Raw genomic sequence first — 23,749 nt, 5'->3', positions numbered from 1 at the left:
CTGAGATCGCGGCCTGCGTGGTCTACAGAGTGAGTTCCAGGACAGCCAGGCTACATAGAGAAACCCTGTCTTGAAAAAAAACAAACACACACTGTATCCTCCAGTACACACTGTAGAGCACAGGACTGTTAGTGCTACAGTGTGATTTTCCTATTGAGAGCCATGCTAGGTAACTAGGTACAAGCCTGATGGGGAGGTAGCGGAGAGGCCACCTGTGCGCACGCGCGCTGAGCCCGCCTCGGTCAGCCGGATCAATCTCGCGAGAAGAGCCACCCTAGGACGGAAAGATGGCGCCTCCCAGTCCCCGGGAGCATCAGGCCGCGGCAGCCACTAGCGCGACCAAGCCTGACGAGGAGATGGTGCTGCCTGGCTTCCCCGACGCAGACAGCTTCGTGAAAGTGAGTTCGCGGGCTCCGGGACACCCCAGGAGCCCCCTGTGCTGGCCGGAAGCGGGTCTGGGGCTGCGGAGCAGGCCCTCCGGGCTTCTGGCGCCCGCCACGGCGGCTTCACGGCGCGCAGCGGGAATAGCGGGAGCCGAGCGGGAGCGGAGGGCACCGCGCTTCCGGTATGAGCGCGTGCCGCTTTGCGTGTAAAGCCGTGTCTGCGCCCTCAGAAGGGCGTCCTTGTCGTCCACGTGGCGCACCCTGCGCTACCTCGGGCCCAGCAGCCCGTGGCGGGAGAGCCCGTGCTGTCCCCACTATGTACAAACGTCTGTAATGTTGGGTTGAACGTCACTTGTCACAGTTGCCATCGAGTCTCTCGAAGTGCCAAAGCGCTTTCACCAGTGCTCCTTGAGCATAAAAGGATTCGTGTAATTCTGTGTTCACAAGATTGACAATGCTGTCATTAGACCTTAACATGACAGCCACTATAGACTGGTTCCCGTTACCGAACGACTGGGTAGCAAATGGTCGTCTGCAGTGTCTGAACTGTGTGTTGCTGATGGATGTGCATCAGACCCACAGAAATACAGTAGATTATTCTAGAAACCGTCTCCGTCTGAACTTAGTGATAGCATCCATATGCCAGTCAGTGTTCTAAGTGATTGTAGTAGCTCATTTAATCCTCCCAATAACTGCCTTTTACTGTGCCCATTTTTCAGAGGTGTAAACTAAGGTCGGTATGAACAAAAAACTTACTTCAAATCACAGTTCATAATAAACTTTCATATCAGGAATGGAAATATAACTCAGTTGACAGGGTGGCTGCCTAGTATATGTGAAGCCTGGGGTTTCGTTCTCGACACCACATAAACTGTGTATGGTTTTACACCTGTAATGCCAGCACTCAGGAGGTGGAGGCAAGGTTTTTGTTTTTTGTTTTTCTTTTTAATGAATGAATAGAAATCCATGTTTTAAAAGTGTCTTTTCCTCTGAATTTTTCAGTTTGCCCTTGGGTCAGTAGTGGCGGTGACCAAGGCATCTGGGGGCCTGCCACAGTTTGGCGACGAGTATGACTTTTACCGAAGTTTTCCTGCCTTCCAGGCGTTTTGTGAAACCCAAGGAGACAGGTTGCTTCAGTGGTGAGTACTGCATGTTATGTTGGCTGGAAACCACGATAAGAAAGACCTCAGTGGTAGGGGCATTATAGGCGTGATGGGGTCCCTGGGTATGAACCCCAGTACTGACGAACTGAAGGAAGTGCTGGCTGAATGGCGGTAACAAGGGTGACTGTAAGCAGGGATAACCTTGTGGCCTGTGGTTGCTGGGGGGAACAACAGCTCACTACGGAGCTGGAACTCAGTGTGTACATGAAGCTAGACTTGAATTCTTCCTTTGCTTCCTGAGTGTTGAAATTGCAAATGTGAGCCTTCACATCTAGCATGAGCTGTGATTGTTAAAGATAAATTAGCCACAGCTGGACCATGGTGGCTCGCACCTTTAATCCCAGTACTCAGGAGTTCGGGGCCAGCCTGGTCTACGGAGTGAATTCCAGGACAGCCAGAGTTGTTACACAGAGAGACCCTATCTTAAAAAACAAAACAAAACAAAAAGGGCCACCAGCAAGGTGGCTCAGTGGACTAAAGGCGCCTGCTGCTGAGTCTAATGACCTGGGTGTGATCCCTGAGACTCAGATGTAGCGGGTATAGAATCCGCTCCTTCAGTTTGTCCTCCGAACTGTATGGGTAGGTAGTGAAACACACACATACACACAAAATATCTTTATTATTTTTAATTTTAAAAGTCTTTTGCTGGCGGGGGAGGGTGGTGGTGGCACACACCTTTAATTCCAGCACTTGGGAGGCAAAGGCAGTCAGAACTCAAGGGAGTTCAAGGCCAGCCTGGTCTATAGAACGAGAAGGGCAGCAGTCAAGGCTATACTTTTCTTCTTTTTTTTTTTTTATATTTATTATGTATACAGTGTTCTGTCTGCACGTATGCCTGCAGGCCAGAAGAGGGCAGCAGACCTCATTACAGATGGTTGTGAGCCACCATGTGGTTGCTGGGAATTGAACTCAGGACGTTTGAAAGAGTAGGCAATGTTCTTTAATCTCTGAGCCATCTCTCCAGGCCAAGGCTATACTTTTCTCATCTGTTAATTGTTAAGAGAAATTACCTTGAAGCTGTTTGTTTTTTATTGAAAAAAGGTCTCACTCATTAAATTGCTTAGGTTGGCTCCTAACTCACTGTGTGGCCCAGGCCTTGAATGTTCAAGCCTCCTACCTCTGCATTCTAAGAAGCCAGGGAGCGTCACGGGCTTCTTAGACCTGGCTTTGGGTCTTGTCTCTTAAAGGTTGCTGTGAGAATGTTCATTAATTAATTAATGTGGGAACCCTGTAAGACAAGCCATTTGGGGCTGGAGAGATGGCTCAGCGGTTAAGAGCATTGTCTGCTCTTCCAAAGGTCCTGAGTTCAATTCCCAGCAACCACATGGTGGCTCACAACCATCAGTAATGAGATCTGGTGGCCTCTTCTGGCCTGCAAGCATACATGCAGGCAGAACACTATATACATGAATGAATGAATGAATGAATCTTTAAAAAAAAAAAAGACAAGCCATTTGGGTTTTTTCCGAGATTATAGATTGGTGGAATAAAGGCGCACGCGCTGACCTTGGCTTTCCTCCTCTAGCATGAGTAGGGTAATGCAGTACCACGGGTGTCGCAGCAACATTAAAGATCGGAGGACCGTGACTGAATTGGAGGACAAGTTCGATTTACTGGTTGATGCCAACGATGTGATTTTGGAGAGAGTGGTGAGTGTCTCTCCGTCCACATAAGTGAACTAACAAACACAAAACTCAAATGTTAAAATGCAAGGGGAAACCCCAGCATTACAGAGCATGGTAAGGCATACCTTTAGCCAGGCCTAGTAGCCATGCCTATAATCTCAGCACTAGGAAAGCAATGACAAGTGGATCTCTGAGTTCCAGGCCAGCCTAGTCTATACAGTAAGACCCTAAGACCCTATCTCAATAAAGAAAAAAGAAAAAATTTTTATGTATATGGCTGGACTCAAACTCACTGAGATTCACCTGCCTCTGCCTCCTGAGTGCTGGGATTGAAGGCGTACCCCACCACCGCCCGGCCTCTCTCTTGTAAATGTATTTATTCAAATGTCAGGCAGTTAAGATCCTAACCCAATGCCTTGTCTCCTCTTAGGGTATATTACTGGATGAAGCATCAGGTGTGAATAAGCACCAACAGCCCGTCCTCCCTGCAGGACTGCAGGTCCCCAAAACAATAGTGTCTAGCTGGAACCGGAAGGTGAGCTCCCAGTCGGGTTTCACAGGCCCACGTCATTTTAGTTTGCATTTCTCTTGTGGCACACTGCATGCAGCGGGATGCTCCCCGCCTTGAGTGGTCTCCCCAGCACACTCAGCCCGCCTCCTTCTCCACGTGTCACTGGAACCTCACATGCAGTAACATTCCATGTGTCTGGTTGCTGAGTTGGATTCCCTTTCCTGCTTCATCAAGCCATGTTTTAGTTGATTCATATGTGTTGGCCGTAGGCAGGAGAATATGGGAAAAAAGCAAAATCTGAGACTTTCCGACTGCTGCATGCAAAAAACATCCTCCGACCTCAGCTCAGATTTCGGGAGAAGATTGATAATTCGAACACGCCCTTTCTCCCCAAAATCTTTGTCAAGCCCAATGCTCGGAAGCCCCTCCCTCAGGGTAAGTGGTGCAGTCGCTGCCTGTGAGTCCTTCATTTGACACATGCATTAGAAGGGAACGGACTTTCCTCCTGCCTTCCGTTCCTGCTCCTACCAAACTGGAAGGCAGAGAAGTGTGTGCTCCTGTGTCATGGTGTGTTTGTCACTGCTTGGCTCTCCAGCTCTCTCAAAAGAAAGGCGGGAACGTCCACAGGATCGTCCTGAGGACCTGGACGTGCCCCCTGCCCTGGCAGATTTCATCCATCAGCAGAGGACCCAGCAGGTTGAACAGGACATGTAAGTGCACGGGGCTGGGCTTTCTCCTCGCCTTTGTGCCGCCTCATTCAGCCCCTTTGTCTAGTCAGTCTCTATCGTGATTCGGGCTGACCTTGAACTTGGCTTTCTCTTATAGTACCAAGATTACAGGTGTATGGACGCCATACCTGGCCCTTCATGCCTTTTTTTTTTTTTTTTGAGAGAGTGTGTGTGTGTGTGTTATTCTCCTTTTAGTGATTGTGCTAACCCAGCCTGTGTAATTCCTGAGTTTTCCTTGTTGGGGGTATGGGTGGTAAGACTTGGTCTCACATATCCCAGGCTGGCCTCACACTGACCCTGAACTTACAACCCTCCTGCCTTCACCTCCCAGACGATGAGATTATAGATGTCTGTCCTTATCCTCAGGTTTATCTGGTACTGAGGCTGTGTTGGACAAGCACTGTAGCAACAGAGCCCCAGCACAGCCACCATGTTTGTTTACACACATCGTATCTGAGCAGCCGTGTGCCTTATGAATGATGAAATTCATCTCAGGATTTCTGTTGTATTCACTCAGGTTTGCACATCCTTATCAGTATGAACTCGATCACTTCACTCCACCTGAGTCAGTGCTTCAGAAGCCGCGGCCACAGGTTCGTGCCTAGCCCAGATTCCAAAGCTGCGAACCTGGGAAGAATGAAGCGGTGGCTAGTTTAGTGCAGTAGCTTTGGGAGGCTGAGGTGTGGGATCATTCCTCAAGCTTAGAGTTCATCCTGTACATAGGGTCGGTATGTAACACTCTCCTTTCTTGGTCCAGTTGTACAGACCTGTGGAAGAGACACCCTGCCACTTTGTATCCTCCCTGGACCAACTCGTGGAGCTCAACGAGAAGCTCCTGGGTTGTCAGGAGTTTGCAGTGGATCTAGAGGTACCTTGTAATTTTCCTGTGACTTCATCTACTTGCAAAGTCTAAAGTTAGCACTAACTTTAATCTCTTTTGTCTTTACGTTCGGGGGCCTGAAACAAGTATTGCACCAGTCCAGGCTAGCCTTGAATACATCCTCCTGCCTTAAAAAAAAAATTTCCGAAAAATTAGTCATGTAATTTTATAGCTAACTTTAAAAAAAAAAAAATGAAGGAATATGTACTAACCCTTTCCCCTACACTCCCTCTCTTTGGTTTAGCATCACTCATACAGAAGCTTCCTAGGATTGACCTGCCTGATGCAAATTTCCACCCGGACGGAAGACTTCATCATTGACACCCTAGAGCTTCGAAGTGACATGTACATTCTCAATGAGAGCCTCACAGACCCGGCCATTGTTAAGGTCAGCCATCCTGCCCCCCTGCCTGCCCCCTGCCCGAGGTGGAAATGCAGTGCTTTCCAGTCTACCATCTTGTTCTTTCCACCTAGACCCGTGGACAGAAAAGCTATGTCATCTCCTATCCCGAGGGTCTACGTACCTAACTGCTTAGTTCTAGACCCCAAAAGGGCCTTTACCACGTAGCTTATTGCTATCCGGAGACATAAATCATGGTAGTGAGTTTCGCTGAGCCCAGTCAATTGGATTGCTTGAACTTAAGGACACACCTGGAGCTAATAGGACTCCTAACCCATACCATGGTTCAAAAGCAGTTGCAGCCCTTACCAGCATACGGTTATAAGCACAAAAGATGCCTGTGGCCTAAATTTAAAAAAAGTGCTGCTTAAACTGGGCGGTAGTGGTGCACGCCTTCAATCCCAGCACTCGGGAAGCAGAGGCAAGCGGGTCTTTGTGGTTTCGAGGCCAGCCTGGTCTACAGAGCGAGTTCCAGGACAGGCTCCAAAAGCTACAGTGAAACCCTGTCTCGAAACACACACCCCCACCCCCCAAAAAAAGCACTTAAAAGTACATACATTGCCAGTGGTGGATGCCTTCAATTCCAGCAATCAAGAGGCAAAGGCAGATGGCCAGCCTGGTCTACAGAGTGAGTTCCAGGACAGCCAGAGCTACACAGAGAAACCCTGTCTGGGGGGAAAAAAATAAAACAAGACAAAACTACACACACTGGGTTGAGGATATAATTCAGTGATAGAATGCTTGCCTAGCAGTTCCAGGGTTCCATTCCTACTAATGTTCTGATAGCCCAGAGGTAGGGTTAAGTAAGGAGACAGATGAATAGCCTGGTGCTGCTGTGAATTGGCATGGTCTTGATTTTGTTTCCAGGTCTTCCATGGTGCTGACTCTGACATAGAGTGGCTACAGAAAGACTTCGGGCTCTATGTGGTGAACATGTTTGACACACACCAGGCAGCACGGCTTCTCAACCTGGCTCGTCACTCACTTGACCATCTGCTGAGACTGTACTGTGGTGTGGAGTCAAACAAGCAGTATCAGCTGGCAGATTGGAGGATACGGTCAGTCGGCTGGTGGTGGGTGGAGATGTGTGAGTGCGGGAAAGAATCTGTTAAATTGGAAATTAGTGCCAGGCACACCTTTAATTAAAGTGATGCACACCTTTAATCCCAGCACTCGGGAGGCAGAGGCAGGTGACTTGAGTTTAAGGCTACACAGAGAAACCCTGTCTTAAAAGAAACATTATCAAACCCTTTACCCTCCTCCCAGCACTAAATCCCCAGGTGCTACGGGGACGACATCTTGGTCATGCTCACAGCAGTCTTAAGTGTGTGTTCCCTTTCCATAGCTGAGGTAAGAAAGTACAGAGAGGGTAAGGACAGACAGGCGGAGCTGCAAGTCACCCCAGCACCATAGCACCCCAGTTTTAACCTTAGCATCCCTCTGTCTCGCCGCACGAAGTTAAATGATAGTGTGTCATACCAAGTTGCAGTAAGTGTCTGTGTAGCATAGTATTGGGAAGGAATCTTTGGAGTGAGAGGAGAGCCAAAAAAGCTTTTTCACACAGCACAAAGGTGGCTTGGATGACTGTCCCTGCCTGGGACAGTCATGGAAGCTATGTCTCTTGCAACTCTAGCCCTCTGCCAGAAGAAATGCTGACCTACGCCCGGGATGATACCCATTACCTGCTTTACATCTATGACCGCATGAGGCTGGAGCTGTGGGAGAGAGGCAACGACCAGCCTGTCCAGTTGCAGGTGGTGTGGCAGCGGAGCAGGGACATATGCCTCAAGGTACCATGTCCCCACAGCTATACAGACACCCAGCACGCTGTTGTTTTGGACTGAGTTCTGCTTCTTTCGTTTTTTAATGGCTCTTGGGGCAGAGAGATGGCTCATTGGTAAAAAGTACTGTCTGCTTTTCTGGAAGATCAGGATTCAAATCCCAGCACCCACATGGCAGTTCAAATTGTCTGTAGCTCCAGTTCCAGGGGATCTGACACCCTCACACAAACATATATGCAAACAAAAAAAAGTGCACACACACAAAAAGAAAGCCTGGCGGTGGTGGCACATATCTTTAATCCTAGCACTTGAGAGGCAGAGGTAGGAGGCTCTCCTCTGATCTAGGGGCAAGCCTGGTCCACATCGAGAGTTCCAGAACAGCCAGCACTACATAGAGAAACCCTATCTCAAAATCACCCCCCCCCAAAAAAAAAAATTGGTTCTTATGATGGCTTTTATACATCCTTGTCATCCTTTTTCTTCATCCTCTTCTCCTGTCCTTCTGACTCTTGCTGCTCGGCCCCCCACCCCTACCCACCAATGACTCTGCTTGCTTTCTTTCTGGTTTTTCAACCCAGGGTTTCTCTAGCTTTGGAGCCTGTCCTGGAAATTGCTGTGTTGACTAGGCTGGCCTCAAACTCAGAGATCTGCCTGCCAATAGCTGGGATTAAAGGCATGTGCCACCACCATCCTGTGACTCCTGATTTCATGGCATGCATCTTCTATTACTGTGTGTTTCCTTTTCTCCCTCAAGATCTCTTTCTCCCCTCTGATGGTCACTTCTGCTCCGATGATCTACATACGCCTTGTAAGTCTAGGTTCCTGTATCCAGGAAAGCTCTCAGGACCCATCCAGAATCTGGCTTGTGTTAACATGATGATCTCAGATCTGTAATCCCACAGGTGTCACAATTTTATTTTCCTTTATGGCTGAATCAAATTTCATTCTGAGGCAGAGACAGAGAGGATGGTTCAGTGTGAACACCAGAACCCCATTTAAAAAACAAAACAAGACAAATAAAAAAAAGTAGTCCTGGGTGTGGTGGTGCATGCCTTTAATCCCATTTCATTAAAGGCAGAGGCAAATAGATTGCTATGAGTTCAAAGCCAACCTGGTCCACAGTGAATTCCAGAACAGGCGGGACTTCATAGTGAGACCCTCTCTCGGGGTTAGGGATAGGAGGGAGCACCTGTTGGTCTGCCAGAGAACCTTGGTTCAGTTTCCAGCATCCAAATGGTATAGGACCTCTATGGGTGCTAGTTACATACATGATACACAGATACACAGGCAAAATACTCAAACGCATATAAGAAAAAATTGCATTTTCCTAATGGAAAAGACTCTTAAGCACCTTTTCAAATGCTTACTATTTCTGTTTCTTTCTTTGAGAATTTTTTCAGTTCACTGGCCTGTTTACTGATGGAATGATGTGGGTTTTTGGTGTTTCAATTTTTCAGTTAGAAGTACAGAATGCTCATGACTTTGGGCGTCACCCTTATGCAGAAGCCATCTGAACCTTTGTGTCCTGACAATGTCAGTGTGTGTGTTGCTACCACGAGCATACTCACTTTGCATTTTGTTTTGTTTTGGTTTCCTTGCATTCTGAGAATTCAGTTCAGAACCTCACATGCAATAGGCAAGCACTGCCTCACTGAGCTCTATATCCAGCCTTTGTTTCAGGTGGTTTGTTGGTTTTTTGTTTTGTTTTGTGTTTTTCGGGGCAGGTTTTCTCTGTGTAACAGCTCTGACTGTCCTGGAACTTGTTCTGTAGATGAGGCTGACTTCGAACTCACAGTGATCTGCCTGTTTCTGCCTCCTGAGTGCTGGGATTAAAGTCATGCACTATCACTGCCCAGCTTGTTTCAATTTTTTAAGACAAGGTCTTACCAGGAAACCCAGCCCGGCCTCTCGCTTGTTGCCCTCCTGTGTTAGCTCCTCAAACCTAGCTCCACCTTTATCCTGTAGTGCAAGAGCCAAACATTTTAGAGAGCCCAGGGCACAGTTTTTTACCCCACTGATGTCTTTCCTTTTTTACAGTGCTGAGGATCAAGCCAGGGCTTCATGTACATTAGGCAAGTGTTCCACCACTGAGCCTTTCCCTATGCTCGTTGATCGTGAATGTTCTTTAACATTTTGCAGAAATTTGTCAAGCCTGTCTTTACGGATGAGTCCTACCTTGAGCTGTATCGAAAGCAGAAAAAGCATTTGAACTCACAGCAGCTGGCGGCCTTTCAGCTGCTGTTTTCCTGGAGGGATAAAACAGCCCGCAGGGAGGATGAGAGCTACGGGTGAGGATGTGGGGTTCCTTTAATGCTTATGGGCCCAGCGGAATTGATTGTAGAGTCTGGCTACCGTCTCCTTCATTATAGTGTTTAGTGAGCTTACTAGTTGAACATAATGTGAGCCCATTGTGTTTTCTTCCAGATATGTTCTACCCAATCACATGATGCTAAAGATAGCCGAGGAACTGCCTAAGTAAGTCTCAGAGCTGAGTAACACGCTCTCTCTTCTCAGTCACTCAGTCCTTCACAGCCGGGCATTCTGATTGCAGCTGCTTGAGGCTGTACTCAGAGGTTAGTACCCCAAACTTGGAAGGGAGCCACAGTCCTTGCCTGAGGGCTCCTGGATAAGAACTAAAACTTCTGAACTGGTATATCTCATGGCTAGTGCCAAGTCTGCTGCAGTCCCTTTGAGGGAACTGTCCCACATTATTTCTTGTGTCTTTCTCTAAATTTTTTTTTCCTTTTTTTTTTTTGGTTTTTCGAGACAGGGTTTCTCCGTAGCTTTGGAGCCTGTCCTGGATCTTTCTCTAAATTAAAGCCTCAAAACTTTTAAGCATTGTGTTGTATTAATTGGAGCATAAACAGGAATAAGAAATTAGAAACCAGTTTTTCTTGAGGCTTGTCTCCAGCTCTCGCAATTTGTAAGACAACTAGAGGAGTGGGCTAAGAGTTGGTGCAGTGAAGATCGCATGAGCAGGTGGCTGGCCTGGACTGGTTTATGTAATCGTTTAGAACTTCTGTGGCCTTTTTTGGGGGTTAGGGGGCTAGGCCGAGGGGTCCTCACTCCATGAGCAAGAGTGGCCTCACTACCTTGAACTTGTTACCCTCGTACTTCCATGTCACAAATGCTGCACTTGCAGACTGTACCACCTCTTGGTGATGGTGTGCTGGGGTTGGAGCCCGAGATTTGAGCGTGCCAAGCAAGCGCTCTGCTACCCAAACTCCAGCCCATTCATTGCTGTTGGGAAACCTTGAAGGCTGTGTCTCCATGGTGAGCTGAGTTTCTGTCCTTGTTTTCAGGGAACCTCAAGGCATCATAGCTTGCTGCAACCCGGTCCCACCTCTTGTTCGGCAGCAGATCAATGAGATGCATCTCTTAATCCAGCAGGCTCGAGAGATGCCCCTGCTCAAGGTATGCGGTGTGTCACCCAGCAGGCCTCTTCTTCAGCACTTTCCTCCTGTGGCCTCCTAAAGCCCTGAGCTGCTCTCCTCTTCTCAACCGCCCTGAGGAGTAATGACAGCTGGGAAGCTACTGGGTGTGCCCTGTTAGATGTAGCTGTGCTCGTTTGGGGGTTTGGGGTTTTGAGGTGTGGCTTTATTTTTTGATGATAGGGTTCAAGCTCAGGGCTTCCTCATGCTACACAAGTACTCTTCTGATGAATTATTGACCAAGCCCATGAAATTTTTTTAATTGAATTATATATTTTGTTTTTTCTAGACAGGGTTTCTCTGTTTAACAGTTCTGGCTGTTGTGGAGTGCACTTTGTAAACCAGGCTGGCTTAGAACTCACAGATATCCACCTGGTTCTGTCTCCTATTCTGGGATTAAAGGCATGTGCCACCAACACCCGGCTTTAATTTTTTATGTATCTCTATTTATGCATGTAGGCACGTGTATACCACAATATGCTTGTCTAGACCAGATTACACACTTGCAGGAGTCAATTCTTTCCTTTTAATACGTGGTTCCTGGGGATCAAACTCAGGTTGTCAAACTTGGCAGCAAGAGCCCTTGCACAAGCAACTGCATTTTTTTTTATGACAGTCATAAACTAAGCCTTATCCTTTATATTTTATGGCCTTTTTGATAATTTGATAGCAATTTGGGCCATTTAATGGTTATGGTAAAGCAGTTAAGTGGGTAGAGGAGTTGGAATAGGGGTCCTGGTGTCGAGAGCTGGTGCACGTGTTTGAACCTTTATGGAGAGGGCTGGCAGGGAAGGCTCCTGGTATTTAGTTGCAGGTGGTCTGAAGTGCTTCCCATTATTTCTGAGCCTAAGGACTGTGGAGGAACCCTCCACCTGGATTAGATTTGCTGATAGTGGGAGCAGGATCCAGGACCACAAACTCTGAAGTCAAAGAGGGAAAGGAGGAAAGTGATGGGAGAACGGGAATTCAGAAAAATCAATTTTCGTGAAGGAAATACTGAAGTGTTTATAAACATGATGGAAGCGAGACCTCCCACAGGAAATAGAGGCATAGCTGGGCATGCAGAACACACCCATAACCCCAGCACTTGGATGCCGAGGTGGGGAGGGTCAGGAGTGCAAGGTCATCCTCAGCTACCTAATGAGTGTGAGGCTAGCCTGAGCTTCATGAGACCCTGTCTCCAAAAAGAAAAAAAAAAAAAAAACCCCTATCGCCAAGCAATGATGGCACATGCCTTTGATCGCAGCACTTGGGAGGCAGATACAGATGGATCTCCTGAGTTTGAGGACAGCCTAATCTACAGAGTGAGTTCCAGGACATCTAGGGCTACACAAAGAAACCCTGTCTCTAAAAGACAAAAGAAAAACAGCCGGTTGTGGTGGCGCACACCGGTAGAATTTGCTGAAGGAGGCAGAGGCAGGAGGATCACCAGTTCGAGGCCAGCCTGGGCTACACATTAGCCGGGCGATGGTGGCGCACGCCTTTAATCCCAGCACTCGGGAGGCAGAGGCAGGCGGATCTCTGTGAGTTCGAGACCAGCCTGATCTACAGAGCTAGTTCCAGGACAGGCTCCAAAGCCACAGAGAAACCCTGTCTCGAGAAAAAAAAAAAGAAAAACAAAAAACTGTCAAAACAATATGGTAAAGGCACTTGCCACCAGTGTGATGCCCTGAGCTCAACCCCTTACCACTGAAGGGGAGAATCCGCACCCTTAAGTTACCCTCCAGCCTGTTGGCCGTGTTTGAGTAAATGAGTAAATGAGTGAATGGATGTAATAAAAAGAAGAAATACAGACATATACTTTGTGGGAATGTCTGCTCTCTATGTAGGCAATAAAGCTTGTTAAAATTCAGCTTACATGGTTTTTTGGGGGGTTTTGCTCTAATTCTTGCCCTTCCTTTTGAAATAGAGTTTTCCCATACAGTCTTTTTTAGGTCAACCTTGATCAACTGTGACCCTGTAGCCCAGGCAGGCCAGGTACTTTCAGTCCCCTGCCTCAGCCTCCCAAATAAATAGGATTAGATTTGCATCACCACATCCACCTTTCTTAGGATAACTTTGAATGTGCTGACTTGGTAGTGATATAAATATGTGATTCATACGTTGAAAGATTATTGACCAAAAAGTCTTAAAATGAAAGAAGAAAGTGTGCTGCAGTTGTCATGTTAAGATAGCCTTCTGCAGTGGTGGCACACGTCTTTAATCTCAGTACCAAGGAGCAGAGGCAGGTGGATATCTGTGAGGTTGAGCCCAGCCTGGTCTACAGAGCGAGTTCCAAGACAGCCAGGGCTACACAGAGAAACCTTGTCTCATAGGGTTTGGGTTGGGGAATATTCTCCTGAGACTGGTAACAGCTCAGCGGTAGGGTGTTTGCCGCTCATGTGTGAGGCCCTGGATATCCCAGCACCACATATGCACACACAAAGGCTTCCTTAGTTTTGTGGTTGTATAAGTAGAAAGCATGCTGGCTACCTGAGACGACGCCAGGCTCTCTGAGCCATCGTGTCATGCCACCTCCTGACAGAAACTCATCTTCCACGTCGTCGTCGTCATTGTGCCTGAGCACATCATAGTGTCAGTGCCCGCGCTGAAAGGAGGGAGGGATGCAAGGTCTCCTCCTGGCCCTAGGAGGCGGTCTGCTGAGTAAGCATGTGTTGTTAACTTTACACAGCTTTCCTCAGTTTCTATTTTTGTTTGTTTGTTTTTTGAGACAGAGTTTCAAGTAACCCAGGATGGCCTTAACTTCTGGTCCTCCTGCTCCCACCTCTGGAGTACCGGAACTATAGGCATGTGCAGTCACACCCACTGGGGAGTCAGACCCAGGGCTTCCAGCATGCTAGGCAAACACTCTACCAACTGAACTACATCTCCGGCCCTACTCTTCTTTCCTCCTTAGTCTGAAACTGCAGCTGGAGTGAAGAAGAGCGGACCACTGCCTAGCGCCGAGGTACAGTGTCACAGCTGCTGTCTCACCTATGGGAGGGGTGGAGACCACAGTCCCTGACAGGTCAGTGCTGTTCCACTGGCCAAGAGCTCCTGGCTGGCTTCTGAATTTTACATGTGGTCTGCTGATTTCTCTTTGATGCAGAGATTGGAGAATGAGCTCTTTGGACCCCATGACTGTTCCCACGCCCCTCCAGATAACTACTCGATCACCCCAACTGATGGTAAGATGGAGGCCCTCTGAATTTCCAGAGAGTTGGAGGAAGTTTTCTGGGCCCAGACCTCCACATGTCTAGATCTTGCCGACTTCCGTGTCTCTAGGGTCTGTGCCACTTCAGAAACAGCCAAGCCTCTTTGCTGAGGGCGAAGAAGAGACCTCTGTCGATGCCAGATGCCTTCTTGCTACAGCCGTCATCACTATCTTTAGTGTGAGTAGCAAGAAAATTCACCAGGGGGACTCAGGTTCCTGGGGTTGGGTGCTCTTATCACATGGGCTGTCTGCCTGGAGGTGTGCACGTCCTTCTGAGACCAGTGCCAGAAGGAAAGCTAGAGAGAGGTGTGGATCAGTATGTGTGTGTGGGGGGGGGGGGGGTATCTCCTGAGCACTGGGTGTGAGGAAACCCTGGAGGAGGGACTAAAGCCATAGCTCAGAGGTTACGTGCACCTACATGACGGCTTCTGCCATCTGTGATTACATTTCCAGAAGAGCTGACGCTTTCTTCTGACCAGTGTGGGCACTCGGCACACACACAGTGCACATAAATATACACACAGGTAAAACACTCATACACATGAATAAGTCTCTTTAAAAAAAAAAAAAAAACGGCAATGATAGCACAGGACTTTAATGCCAGCACACAGGCTTCAAGGGAAAGTACCTGATAAGGAGACACTGGGTTGACTTGATGGACAGGAGCAGGTCCAGCTATGGCAGAGGACCAGCAGGGCTCAGCAGACCACTCGCTCTCCTGAACTTGGAGCGTGTGCCATGTACACCCTCCTGCATGTGCTTTTGGGGGAGACAAAGAAAGGCCCTTGAAACACAGTTTCTGCACTGTAGCTCACTAGAAGAAACGTCAGCAGCCAGTGCGGGCTTTAGGGAGAGTGTCCATTCTAGAGAGCCTGTGTGGCTTGCCTAGCTGAGGCGTTCCTGGAACATGGCTGTGATATAGCCTCTCCATCTGTTATCGCTGGGCTGCGTATTTCTGCCTGTGATAGCGACTCTAGGTTCCCTGAGACAGCCAGGCCCAAAGGACTTGCTATGCAAGTGTGAGGATTACAGTGTGGATGCCCAGAAACCAAAAGCCAGACGCTGTAACAGACCTCTGCAACCCCATTGTACCTGAAACCAAAAACCAGATGCTGTAACAGACCTCTGCAATCCCACTGTACCTGTGGTGAGATGGGAAGTGGCTCATGGACCAAGTAGCCTGGAAATCAAAGTGGTGAACAAGAGGTTGTCCTTTGACCTCTGCACAATACATATATATACATTTTAAAAAGTCCTGAAAGGGGGACTGGAGAGATGGCTCAGTGGTTAAGAGCATTGCCTGCTCTTCCAAAGGTCCTGAGTTCAATTCCCGGCAACCACATGGTGGCTCACAACCATCTGTAATGAGGTCTGGTGCCCTCTTCTGGCCTGCAGACATACACACAGACAGAATATTGTATACATAATAAATAAATAAATATTAAAAAAAAAAAAGTCCTGAATGATCGGAGGGGGAGGGAAATGGGAAACGGGGAGGAGGCGGAAATTTTTTTTTTTTTGCAACAACTAAAAAAAAAAAAGTCCTGAATGAGCCAGGTGGTGGTGGCTGGTGGCGCACGCCTTTAATCCCAGCACTCAGGGGAGGCAGAGGCAGGCGGATCTCTGTGAGTTCGAGACCAGCCTGGTCTACAGAGCTAGTTCCAGGACAGGCTCCAAAGCCACAGAGAAACCCTGTCTCGAAAAAACAAAAAAAAAAAAAAGGAAAAGTCCTGAATGAGCCAGGCATCGTGGCCAACACCTTTAATCCCCAGCACTTGGAAGGCAGAGGCAGGTAGATCTCTGAGTTCAAGGCCAGCCTGGTCTTCAAAATGAGTTGGAGGAGAGCCAAGGTCACACAGAGAAACATATCTCAAATAAATAAATGTTTTAAGTTTAGGTGACTTTTTTTTTTAAAGAATATCCAGCCGGGCGGTGGTGGCGCACGCCTTTAATCCCAGCACTCGGGAGGCAGAGGCAGGTGGATCTCTGTGAGTTCGAGACCAGCCTGGTCTACAAGAGCTAGTTCCAGGACAGGCTCCAAAACCACAGAGAAACCCTGTCTCGAAAAACCCAAAAGAAAAAAAAAAAATAAAGAATATCCAGGTTTAATGGGATTCGTGGGCAGTTACTTTTTTTAGAGATTTATTTATTACGTATACAACATTCTGCCTCCATGTATGCCCACACGCCAGAAGAGGGCGCCAGATCTCATTACAGATGGTTGTGAGCCACCATGTGGTTGCTGGGAATTGAACTCAGGACCTCTGGAAGAGCAGGCAATGCTCTTAACCACTGAGCCATCTCTCCAGCCACCCTCCGAGGTGATTCATGAAGAAGGTCTAGGAGTCGCAGCAGCTGGCAGAAGCTGTCACGTTTCAGCAACTAAATTCGTGAAGCCTCTTTCCTTTTTTCTTTTTAATCAGGATCTCATTCTGTAACCCAGTCTGGCCTTAGGCTTGCAGTTTACACTGGTTGCCCTTGCGGAGGACCTGGGTTTGATTCCCAGACCCAATGGCAGTGCACAACCATTTATACCTCCAGTTCCGGGGGATCCAACACCTCCTTCTGATCTCCATCAGCCTCAGGCACACATGGGATACACATACATACATACATACATGCAAACAAAATGCTCATGCATATAAAATTTTTAAAAATCACTTGGGTTTCTCCTATCTCAACTTTCCAGGGTGTGGTTTGCAGGCCCTGCTCCTAGCTAGTTTTTTGTGAACTTGAGGCTTTGTTGACATGAGAATCTGTTAGTTGGAAGAAGACTGTACTATCTCTATAGAGTTTCTGAATCCAGTTGAAAACAACATTCTGTTGTATGTGCTCATTGGCTCCCTGTCAAAAAATGTATAATACTACATTTCATATTTCATGTATCAGACCTGTGTTTTTATTCCTGCTTTTCCCCTCTTAGTGACAGGGCTCTTCAAGAGCAGAAGATGGTGAAAATACCACAGGCCTTGTAGGCTATGAAGGCAATATGAGTTCATTAACTTGCTGGTGTATCAACTCACGCCTCTAATCCCAGAAACAGGTGGAGCCCTCTGAGAGTGAAGCCATCCTAGTCAAAAAAACAAAGAATTGGGGCTGAAGAGATGGCTCAGTGGTTAAGAGCATTGCTTGCCCTTCCAAAGGTCCTGAGTTCAATTCCCAGCAACCACATGGTGGCTCACAACCATCTGTAATGAGGTCTGGTGCCCTCTTCTGGCCTGCAGATATACACACAGACAGAATATTATATACATAATAAATAAATATTTTTTAAAAAAAAACAAAGAATTTATGAGTTCAGGAACTTAATCTTCCCTGTTGTGGTCCCAAGAAGGTGTCCTGATGGCACAACATAATCATGGTTAGAAGTGATGGGTTTTGGTTTGTCCTTGCAGGAACCTAGTGCTGAGGAAAATGGAAAGACTCCATTGACAGTGGCACAGAAAAAAGCTCAGAACATAATGGAGTCCTTTGAAAACCCATTTAGAATGGTGAGTAGTGCAGCTGCACAAGCCAGCAGGAGCTGCAGGGAATTCTGCAGCCACACATCCTTTCCCCTGGGAGGAAAGAGGGCTGTGGAGGGATCGTCCATGGTGTCCTGGTCGAGACTCTGGAGTTACTGGCAGTAGTAGTGCCTCTGATGGGCGAGGTGCCTGCTCTTGGCATTTGCAGTGACTGTTTCCCCTTCCGCAGTTCCTGCCTTCTCTGGAACACAAGGCCCACATTTCTCAAGCAGCAAAGTTTGATCCTTCTTCAAAAATCTATGAAGTAAGTAGTTTCTCAAGCTTTGGAGCAGTTGATTTCAAGGGGCTCCTGACCTGAGTGGGGCTCCAGGCTCTTACGGGCTTCAGATCCTCTATAGGCCTCTGAGAACAGAGGAGAGGCCCTTTCCATCTAAGCATATTCTAGGAAGAGACTTAACTGTAGCCCAGTCCTCAGAAACCTTTGGGGATCTCTACAACAAAGGGTTGGGGCTGGGGACAAAGCTCAGCTAGTAGGGTGCTTGCCTGGCTTATGTGGAGCCCTGGTGTGATCCCCCAGCACCACATAAAGCCTGCAAAAGATGGTGTGTTCAGCTTCGGGGTGCATGGCTTAGGATGTGTGTCATTCTAAGGTTGGCACGCCTCATTTGCCTCTGAACAAGTAGGCACTCCTCCGTAGCTGCGTTTAGGCAGGTTGTTTTGATCATTATCTGTTTTCATTATAGATCAGCAACCGCTGGAAGCTGGCCAGCCAGGTCCAGAAAGAACCTAAAGAAGCAACCACGAAGAAGGCTGCTGAGCAAACAGGTAGTGTTCCAGTCCGTGTAAACATGGGCTCCTGTGTCGGGGTGCTCTGTGTTTTGTGGGGGGAGGGAGGTCGGAGAAAGAGGTCGCTCCAAGATGAAATTTTAAGGCCTGTGTTCAGCAGGAAGGTCCAGCCTCTGATGAGCTTAACTGAACAGCCATACAAATGCATATTTATTGATGGTTACACAAAGTTGTTTGTGGATTTTTTGGGTTCGTTTGCTTGTTTGGGGTTTTGTTTTTGTTTTTGTTTTTTTTTTCCCCCGAGACAGGGTTTCTTTGTAACAGCCCTGACTGTTTGTCTTGGACTTACTGTTGACCGGGCTGATCTTGAACTCAGAGAGATCCGCCTGCCTCTGCTTCCTGAGTGCTGGGATTAAAGACTCGCACCGTAGCCAGGCAGGCAGGCAAAGTTGTTTCTTAAATGAAGTATTTCCTCATACCAAAGTCCCTAATCTAATCTATATGTCTCTTCTAAAGGAAAGTATCACATGCCCTCGTGACTTTAGTCCTTTATTGTGTGTCATTTGCAATACTTGATAATCCAAGTGCCTGAGGTGTGCCCGAGTTGTCTTGTAACCAAAGTCATGCAAAGGCTGCAACGCCCCCTCAGAAAACAATCACTGTTTTCCACAATGATTCTGTGCTCTCTACTACAGTGATCTTCAAGGTCCATGTCCTTCTAGAAAACAGCTGTTCACTCTAATGTCCACCCCAGATGCAGCAGCTCTCTAAATTCCTCTAAAGTCTTCGAAGGGACAGCCCTAGCCATCAGTCTGATTGAGGACGTTGAATGATGGTGTCTAGTAGGGATCACTGACAGACAGGGCAGTGGTCAGAAAAGGCCCAGCCCCAGCCTCGTGCAGTTTAGCTTCTACTGGGGATGGCGCCCAGTCACTCACTGCCTGCGTGTTCTGTGCCTGTAAAGCAGGGTGCTGTGTGTAGAGAGGAAAGAGGCAAAGAATGCGACTCTGATGCTGGTGAGAAAAGGCAGCCTAGGTCTCCTGACGTGAAAGAGACGGCACGGATCCAGGGGAATGTAGACTGAGACTGAAACAGAGTCCAAGCTCCCGTGTGGTAGCCGGCTGGCATGCCCAAAGCATGGCAAGGCAGGACTGCCCAGAGTACCCCCGGGAAAAGACGGGCAAGTAGGCAGGGCTCCGTGAGGACTGGCTGGCAGGTCCCTAGAGTGACTTGGCAGGGCTCTGAGCTGAGAGTTCCAGCAGATACAAAGAAGAGGGACAGAAAGCCTAATTGAGAAGCACAACAGGAGCAGGTGACAGATTTGATGTCAGAGCCTGGATTCATCCTTTCTTAGAGCCAGGGCTTTCTGGTAAGTTGGGTAAGGCATGGGAAAGGAAGGTATAGGTGGCAGAATTGGTTCTGAACAGCTAGCAAGGTGGGGTTAAGGCTGTGAGAGAAGTCCATCTTTAAAATGAGGCCTGACACCTAGCCATTGACACCGAGTCAGGGAAGCTGCTAGGTGCTTGACCTGCCTCCTGAGAGGCACAAGCAGGGCAAGCCTATTGTTAGAGTCTGCAGTTGAGGCCAGAGAGCACTGAGCTGAGCCCAGTGGACAACAGCGCTGACCTTGTGCCCAGGTTGGGTGGACAAATGGCAAGAAGTCCACACATGGTTCTTTCTCACAGCTGCCCGGAAACAGGCAAAGGAGGAGTCTGAGGCTGCTGCGCTGGAACAGGCCATCCCGGTGCGGCAACAGGCCGCAGTAAGTGCTACCTTTTCCCCTTTTCAGATGTAGTCATGTTTGGGGGTTTTCCTGGACCACTGTCAGAGGGCTCGCTCTACATCCGAGCTTGAATAATCTCTTTTGCAGCTGACTTGGTCTTATCAGTTGGCGCCCACTCTCTTCTCAAATTAAGTGATACTTGAATCTTGAGTTTTCTCTTTCTTTTTTTTTTTTTTTTTTTTTTTTTGATTTTCGAGACAGGGTTTCTCCGTAGCTTTTTGGTTCCTGTCCTGGAAGTAGCTCTTGTAGACCAGGCTGGCCTCAAACTCACAGAGATCCGCCTGCCTCTGCCTCCCGAGTGCTGGGATTAAAGGTGTGCACCACCACCGCCCGGCCTTGAATTTTCTTAAGATTTCTTTGTGTCTTTGGTAAACCCTCTTAGCACTGGGCTATGGCCTGGCAGAGGACATTGCTGTGCCCCAGTCTACCCTAGAGAAGCCTCTTTTTTCTTCATTTCTAGGGGGGAGGGATTGGGTGGATGTCATTATCCCCTATCCCCCATCATCCCCAAGACAGGGTTTCCCTGTGTAATCCTGGCTGTCCTGGTATTCATCTGTAGACCAGGCTGGTCTTGAACTCAGAGATCCACCAGCCTCTGGAGTGCTGGAATCAAAGGTGTGCACCTCCACGCCTCATGAGATCTCTTTATTCTTACCACACCCAGACCATTCTAGAATTCCATTCTTTTTTTGTTTGGTTGGTTTTTGTTTTTTTGTAGCTTTGGAGCCTGTCCTGAAACTGGCTCTGTAGCCCAGGCTGGTCTCGAACTCACAGAGATCTACCTGCCTCTGCCTCCCGGGTGCTGGGATTAAAGGTATGAAAGGTGTGTGCCACCACGCCTTTAATCCATTCTTAATTCCATTCTTAAACTCTTGCCTTAGTTGACCTGATAGCATTGTCAATTAGGAACTTGTCCCTAAATTCCAGCCTCAGCTCTCTTCCCTGCTGTTGAAGCAGCTTGAGTTCCCAGCTCATACAGGTTGAGCATCGCACATCCCAGTCTGATACCTGATATCTGAAATGCCCACTTTCCATAACTTTCTTAGTGCTGACCACAAGTGGAAACTTCCGTGCTGTCCAGAAGTACTCGAGGTTGCATGGAATTGTCTGCAGGCTGTATGTCTAAGTGAATCTCACATTTAGACTGGGCTAGACCTCCCAGTGATGCAGTCTAAGTGCAAGATCTCTGCTCGCACATTCTCATGCAGCCCTGCTTGCTTGTTCACCTTGCAGCTAGAAAATGCCACTAAGAAGAGAGAGAGAGCCACAAGTGACCTGAGGACCACAGAACAAAAGCAGGAGAAGAAACGGTTGAAAAGCTCCAAGAAACCCAAGGATCCAGACCCCCCAGGAAAGGATTTCACACCTTACGACTACAACCAGTCAGACTTCAGGGCCTTTGCTGGTAAGGACAGAGCGAACACTAAGCAGACGCATGGCCATTTGAGGTGCAGGGAGTACAGCTTTCCTCAGAGTGAGCCCCACCCAGGACACAGGAGAGAGAAGCTGCCTGCTCTCCTTGAAGCAGATCTCAGTAGCCATTGTTCATGGCTCAGCAGGGGGTCCTCCATTGTGACCCTTATTTAGGTTCCCCTCCCACATCCATAGGATCTAGTTTGAGGTCCCTGTGATGTGAAGGATGTGCGTGTGGCACTCATGATTTTGTAGCAGCCTCTAGAGCTTGGAAAAGTGAGAGAGCAGACTGAACAGTCACACACTGAACGCTGTCAGGAGTGTTGCCTCAGTCCACATTGTCCTGGATCATAGTGATGCTGACCCCTGCCCCTACTAGCCTGGGAACAGACCTGTGGGTGGCATAGTCTCTGGAGCAGAGGGAAAAGGTGCTTCCTGAAGCCCTGAGCTCTGGCCTGTCAGCCTGTGTTCGCTCACTGCCGTGATCGCTTTTGCTTTCAGGGGACAGCAAATCCAAGCCCTCCTCCCAGTTTGACCCAAATAAGCCGGCACCTTCTGGCAAGGTAAGGCTTCAGATGGAACCTGCTGCCTGCGGTACTCTTGTCCTCCTGGACCGCAGTGGCAAGCTGAGACTCCTTCCCTCCTAGACAGTGCTGCCAGTGGTCCCACAGTCACTGTTTATTGTTAATGTGACAAGTGCGCCAAGGTCAGGGTAGCGTTGGGTTGTCTGGCCTTCCACCGTGGGCTCCGAGGCTCTCAAGTCACTGGCCTTGTGTGGCTGAGCCGTCCTGCTGGCTCCTGTGTCAGCATTTTAAAAACACAATGAACACTATAGTTAGTGCAGGTCACCTTTTTGGTGCGGGTGGGGATAGTATGTTTTGCCCTTTGTTGAAATGGAGTCCTTCCATCTGCCACCGGGTCCTCGAGGTGATGCCCTACAGTGAAGGGGCTGTGTGGGTAACTGCTGGCTACATCAGGTCTGTGCTAACCAGGCTGAATTTGAGGTTTAGTAAGTAGTGGGCAGGACTGTGCAGAGCCCTCCTGTCCCTGTCAGCTCAGCCTGCCAGCCACATGCTGGGATGAGAACTGACTGACCGGAGCTGGAGAGATGGCTCAGAGGTTAAGAGCATTGACTGCTCTTCCAAAGGTCCTGAGTTCAATTCCCAGCAACCACATGGTGGCTAACAACCATCTATAATGAGATCTGGTGCCCTCTTCTGGTATGCAGGCAGGCATGGAAGAAATGTTGTATACATAATAAATAAATAAATATTTAAAAAAAAAAAAAAAAAAAGAACTGACTGACCATGCTCAGGTGTCTTCCCCAGGGCTGGTGGCCGAGGTCGGTGTAAGAGTACATAACTCTTCTCTTTCAGAAATGTGTTACAGCCAAGAAATGTAAACAGTCGATGGGGAACAAAAGCATGTCGTTTCTGGCTGGGAAGTCAGACAGGTAGGTGACAGTCAGCCCCCCTGTACCTGGGAGAACAGCAGGAGAGTGCAGCACCAGGGTTTCCAGCAGTGCAGAAGTGAGACTGCTCTGTCACCCAGAAAGCAGGAACACACATGACCTGCGTCGTGCCAGCGTCACTCTCCCATGACATGATGTCCTGCATCCCAGACCTCAGTTTCCAGTATTCTCCCATTTTCCTTTCTTAGACTGTAGTTTCTCACTGGGTGCCCTAACTTCAGCACATGGGTGGGAATTTTTCCCACACCATGTTTCTTAGGGGTGAGAGAAATCAGCAAGTGGGTCTCACTGGTGTTTTCATAGCATGACCTTGAGCTCAGGTTCACACACGTGAAGCAGGACAGACCTGCTGCCACAGCACCCACACAGCTCAGCGCCCAAGCGTAGGCTCCTGCTACTCTCCTGCTCGGCCCTCCTTTGCGGTGTATTACTCAGATCTGCACAGCACCTAACCCGAGGAAGTAACCCTGTTCTCATCTATCTCCGCAGAGGCTTCCGGCACAACTGGCCAAAGAGATAGTGTTGGAGAGATTCCTGGGGCTGCAGGCAGTGTTACTTTGTACAAACCCATTTTAATTTTAGAATCATTAAAATCCATTCCTACTGATAGAATGCTGGTTCTGGCTTTTTTGGTTTGGTTTGGTTTGCTTTCATTTCAACCCAGCTCTGGCATAAAGAACAGTGTCACCCTGTTCAGAGACTGGGAGAGGAGCATACCCAAATAGGGTGCCCGGAAA

The 23,749-nt window shown here is 48.3% G+C and overlaps 1 protein-coding gene across 1 annotated transcript; it reads left to right on the top strand.

The window, feature by feature from the left end:
• Nucleotides 1–259: 259 nt before the first annotated feature.
• On the top strand, nucleotides 260–23,624 carry LOC121441792 (exosome component 10). Its single transcript, XM_041643094.1, has 25 exons — nucleotides 260–398; nucleotides 1,386–1,522; nucleotides 3,072–3,195; nucleotides 3,602–3,706; nucleotides 3,952–4,117; nucleotides 4,278–4,392; nucleotides 4,928–5,003; nucleotides 5,168–5,278; nucleotides 5,535–5,678; nucleotides 6,558–6,748; nucleotides 7,324–7,480; nucleotides 9,611–9,759; nucleotides 9,896–9,946; nucleotides 10,774–10,885; nucleotides 13,799–13,849; nucleotides 13,991–14,069; nucleotides 14,167–14,273; nucleotides 17,491–17,586; nucleotides 17,789–17,863; nucleotides 18,303–18,384; nucleotides 20,031–20,107; nucleotides 21,362–21,533; nucleotides 22,043–22,104; nucleotides 22,918–22,994; nucleotides 23,502–23,624. Exons 1-25 carry the CDS (start codon nucleotides 288–290, stop codon nucleotides 23,530–23,532), a joined length of 2,658 nt encoding a protein of 885 aa, XP_041499028.1. The 5' UTR covers nucleotides 260–287; the 3' UTR covers nucleotides 23,533–23,624.
• Nucleotides 23,625–23,749: the final 125 nt, after the last annotated feature.

This window comes from Microtus oregoni, unplaced genomic scaffold (assembly GCF_018167655.1).
Source record: "Microtus oregoni isolate MIOR12 unplaced genomic scaffold, Mior012 000081F_ref0000091, whole genome shotgun sequence".
Lineage (NCBI taxonomy): Eukaryota > Metazoa > Chordata > Mammalia > Rodentia > Cricetidae > Microtus > Microtus oregoni.
This window is presented reverse-complemented; position numbering and strand designations above follow the sequence as displayed.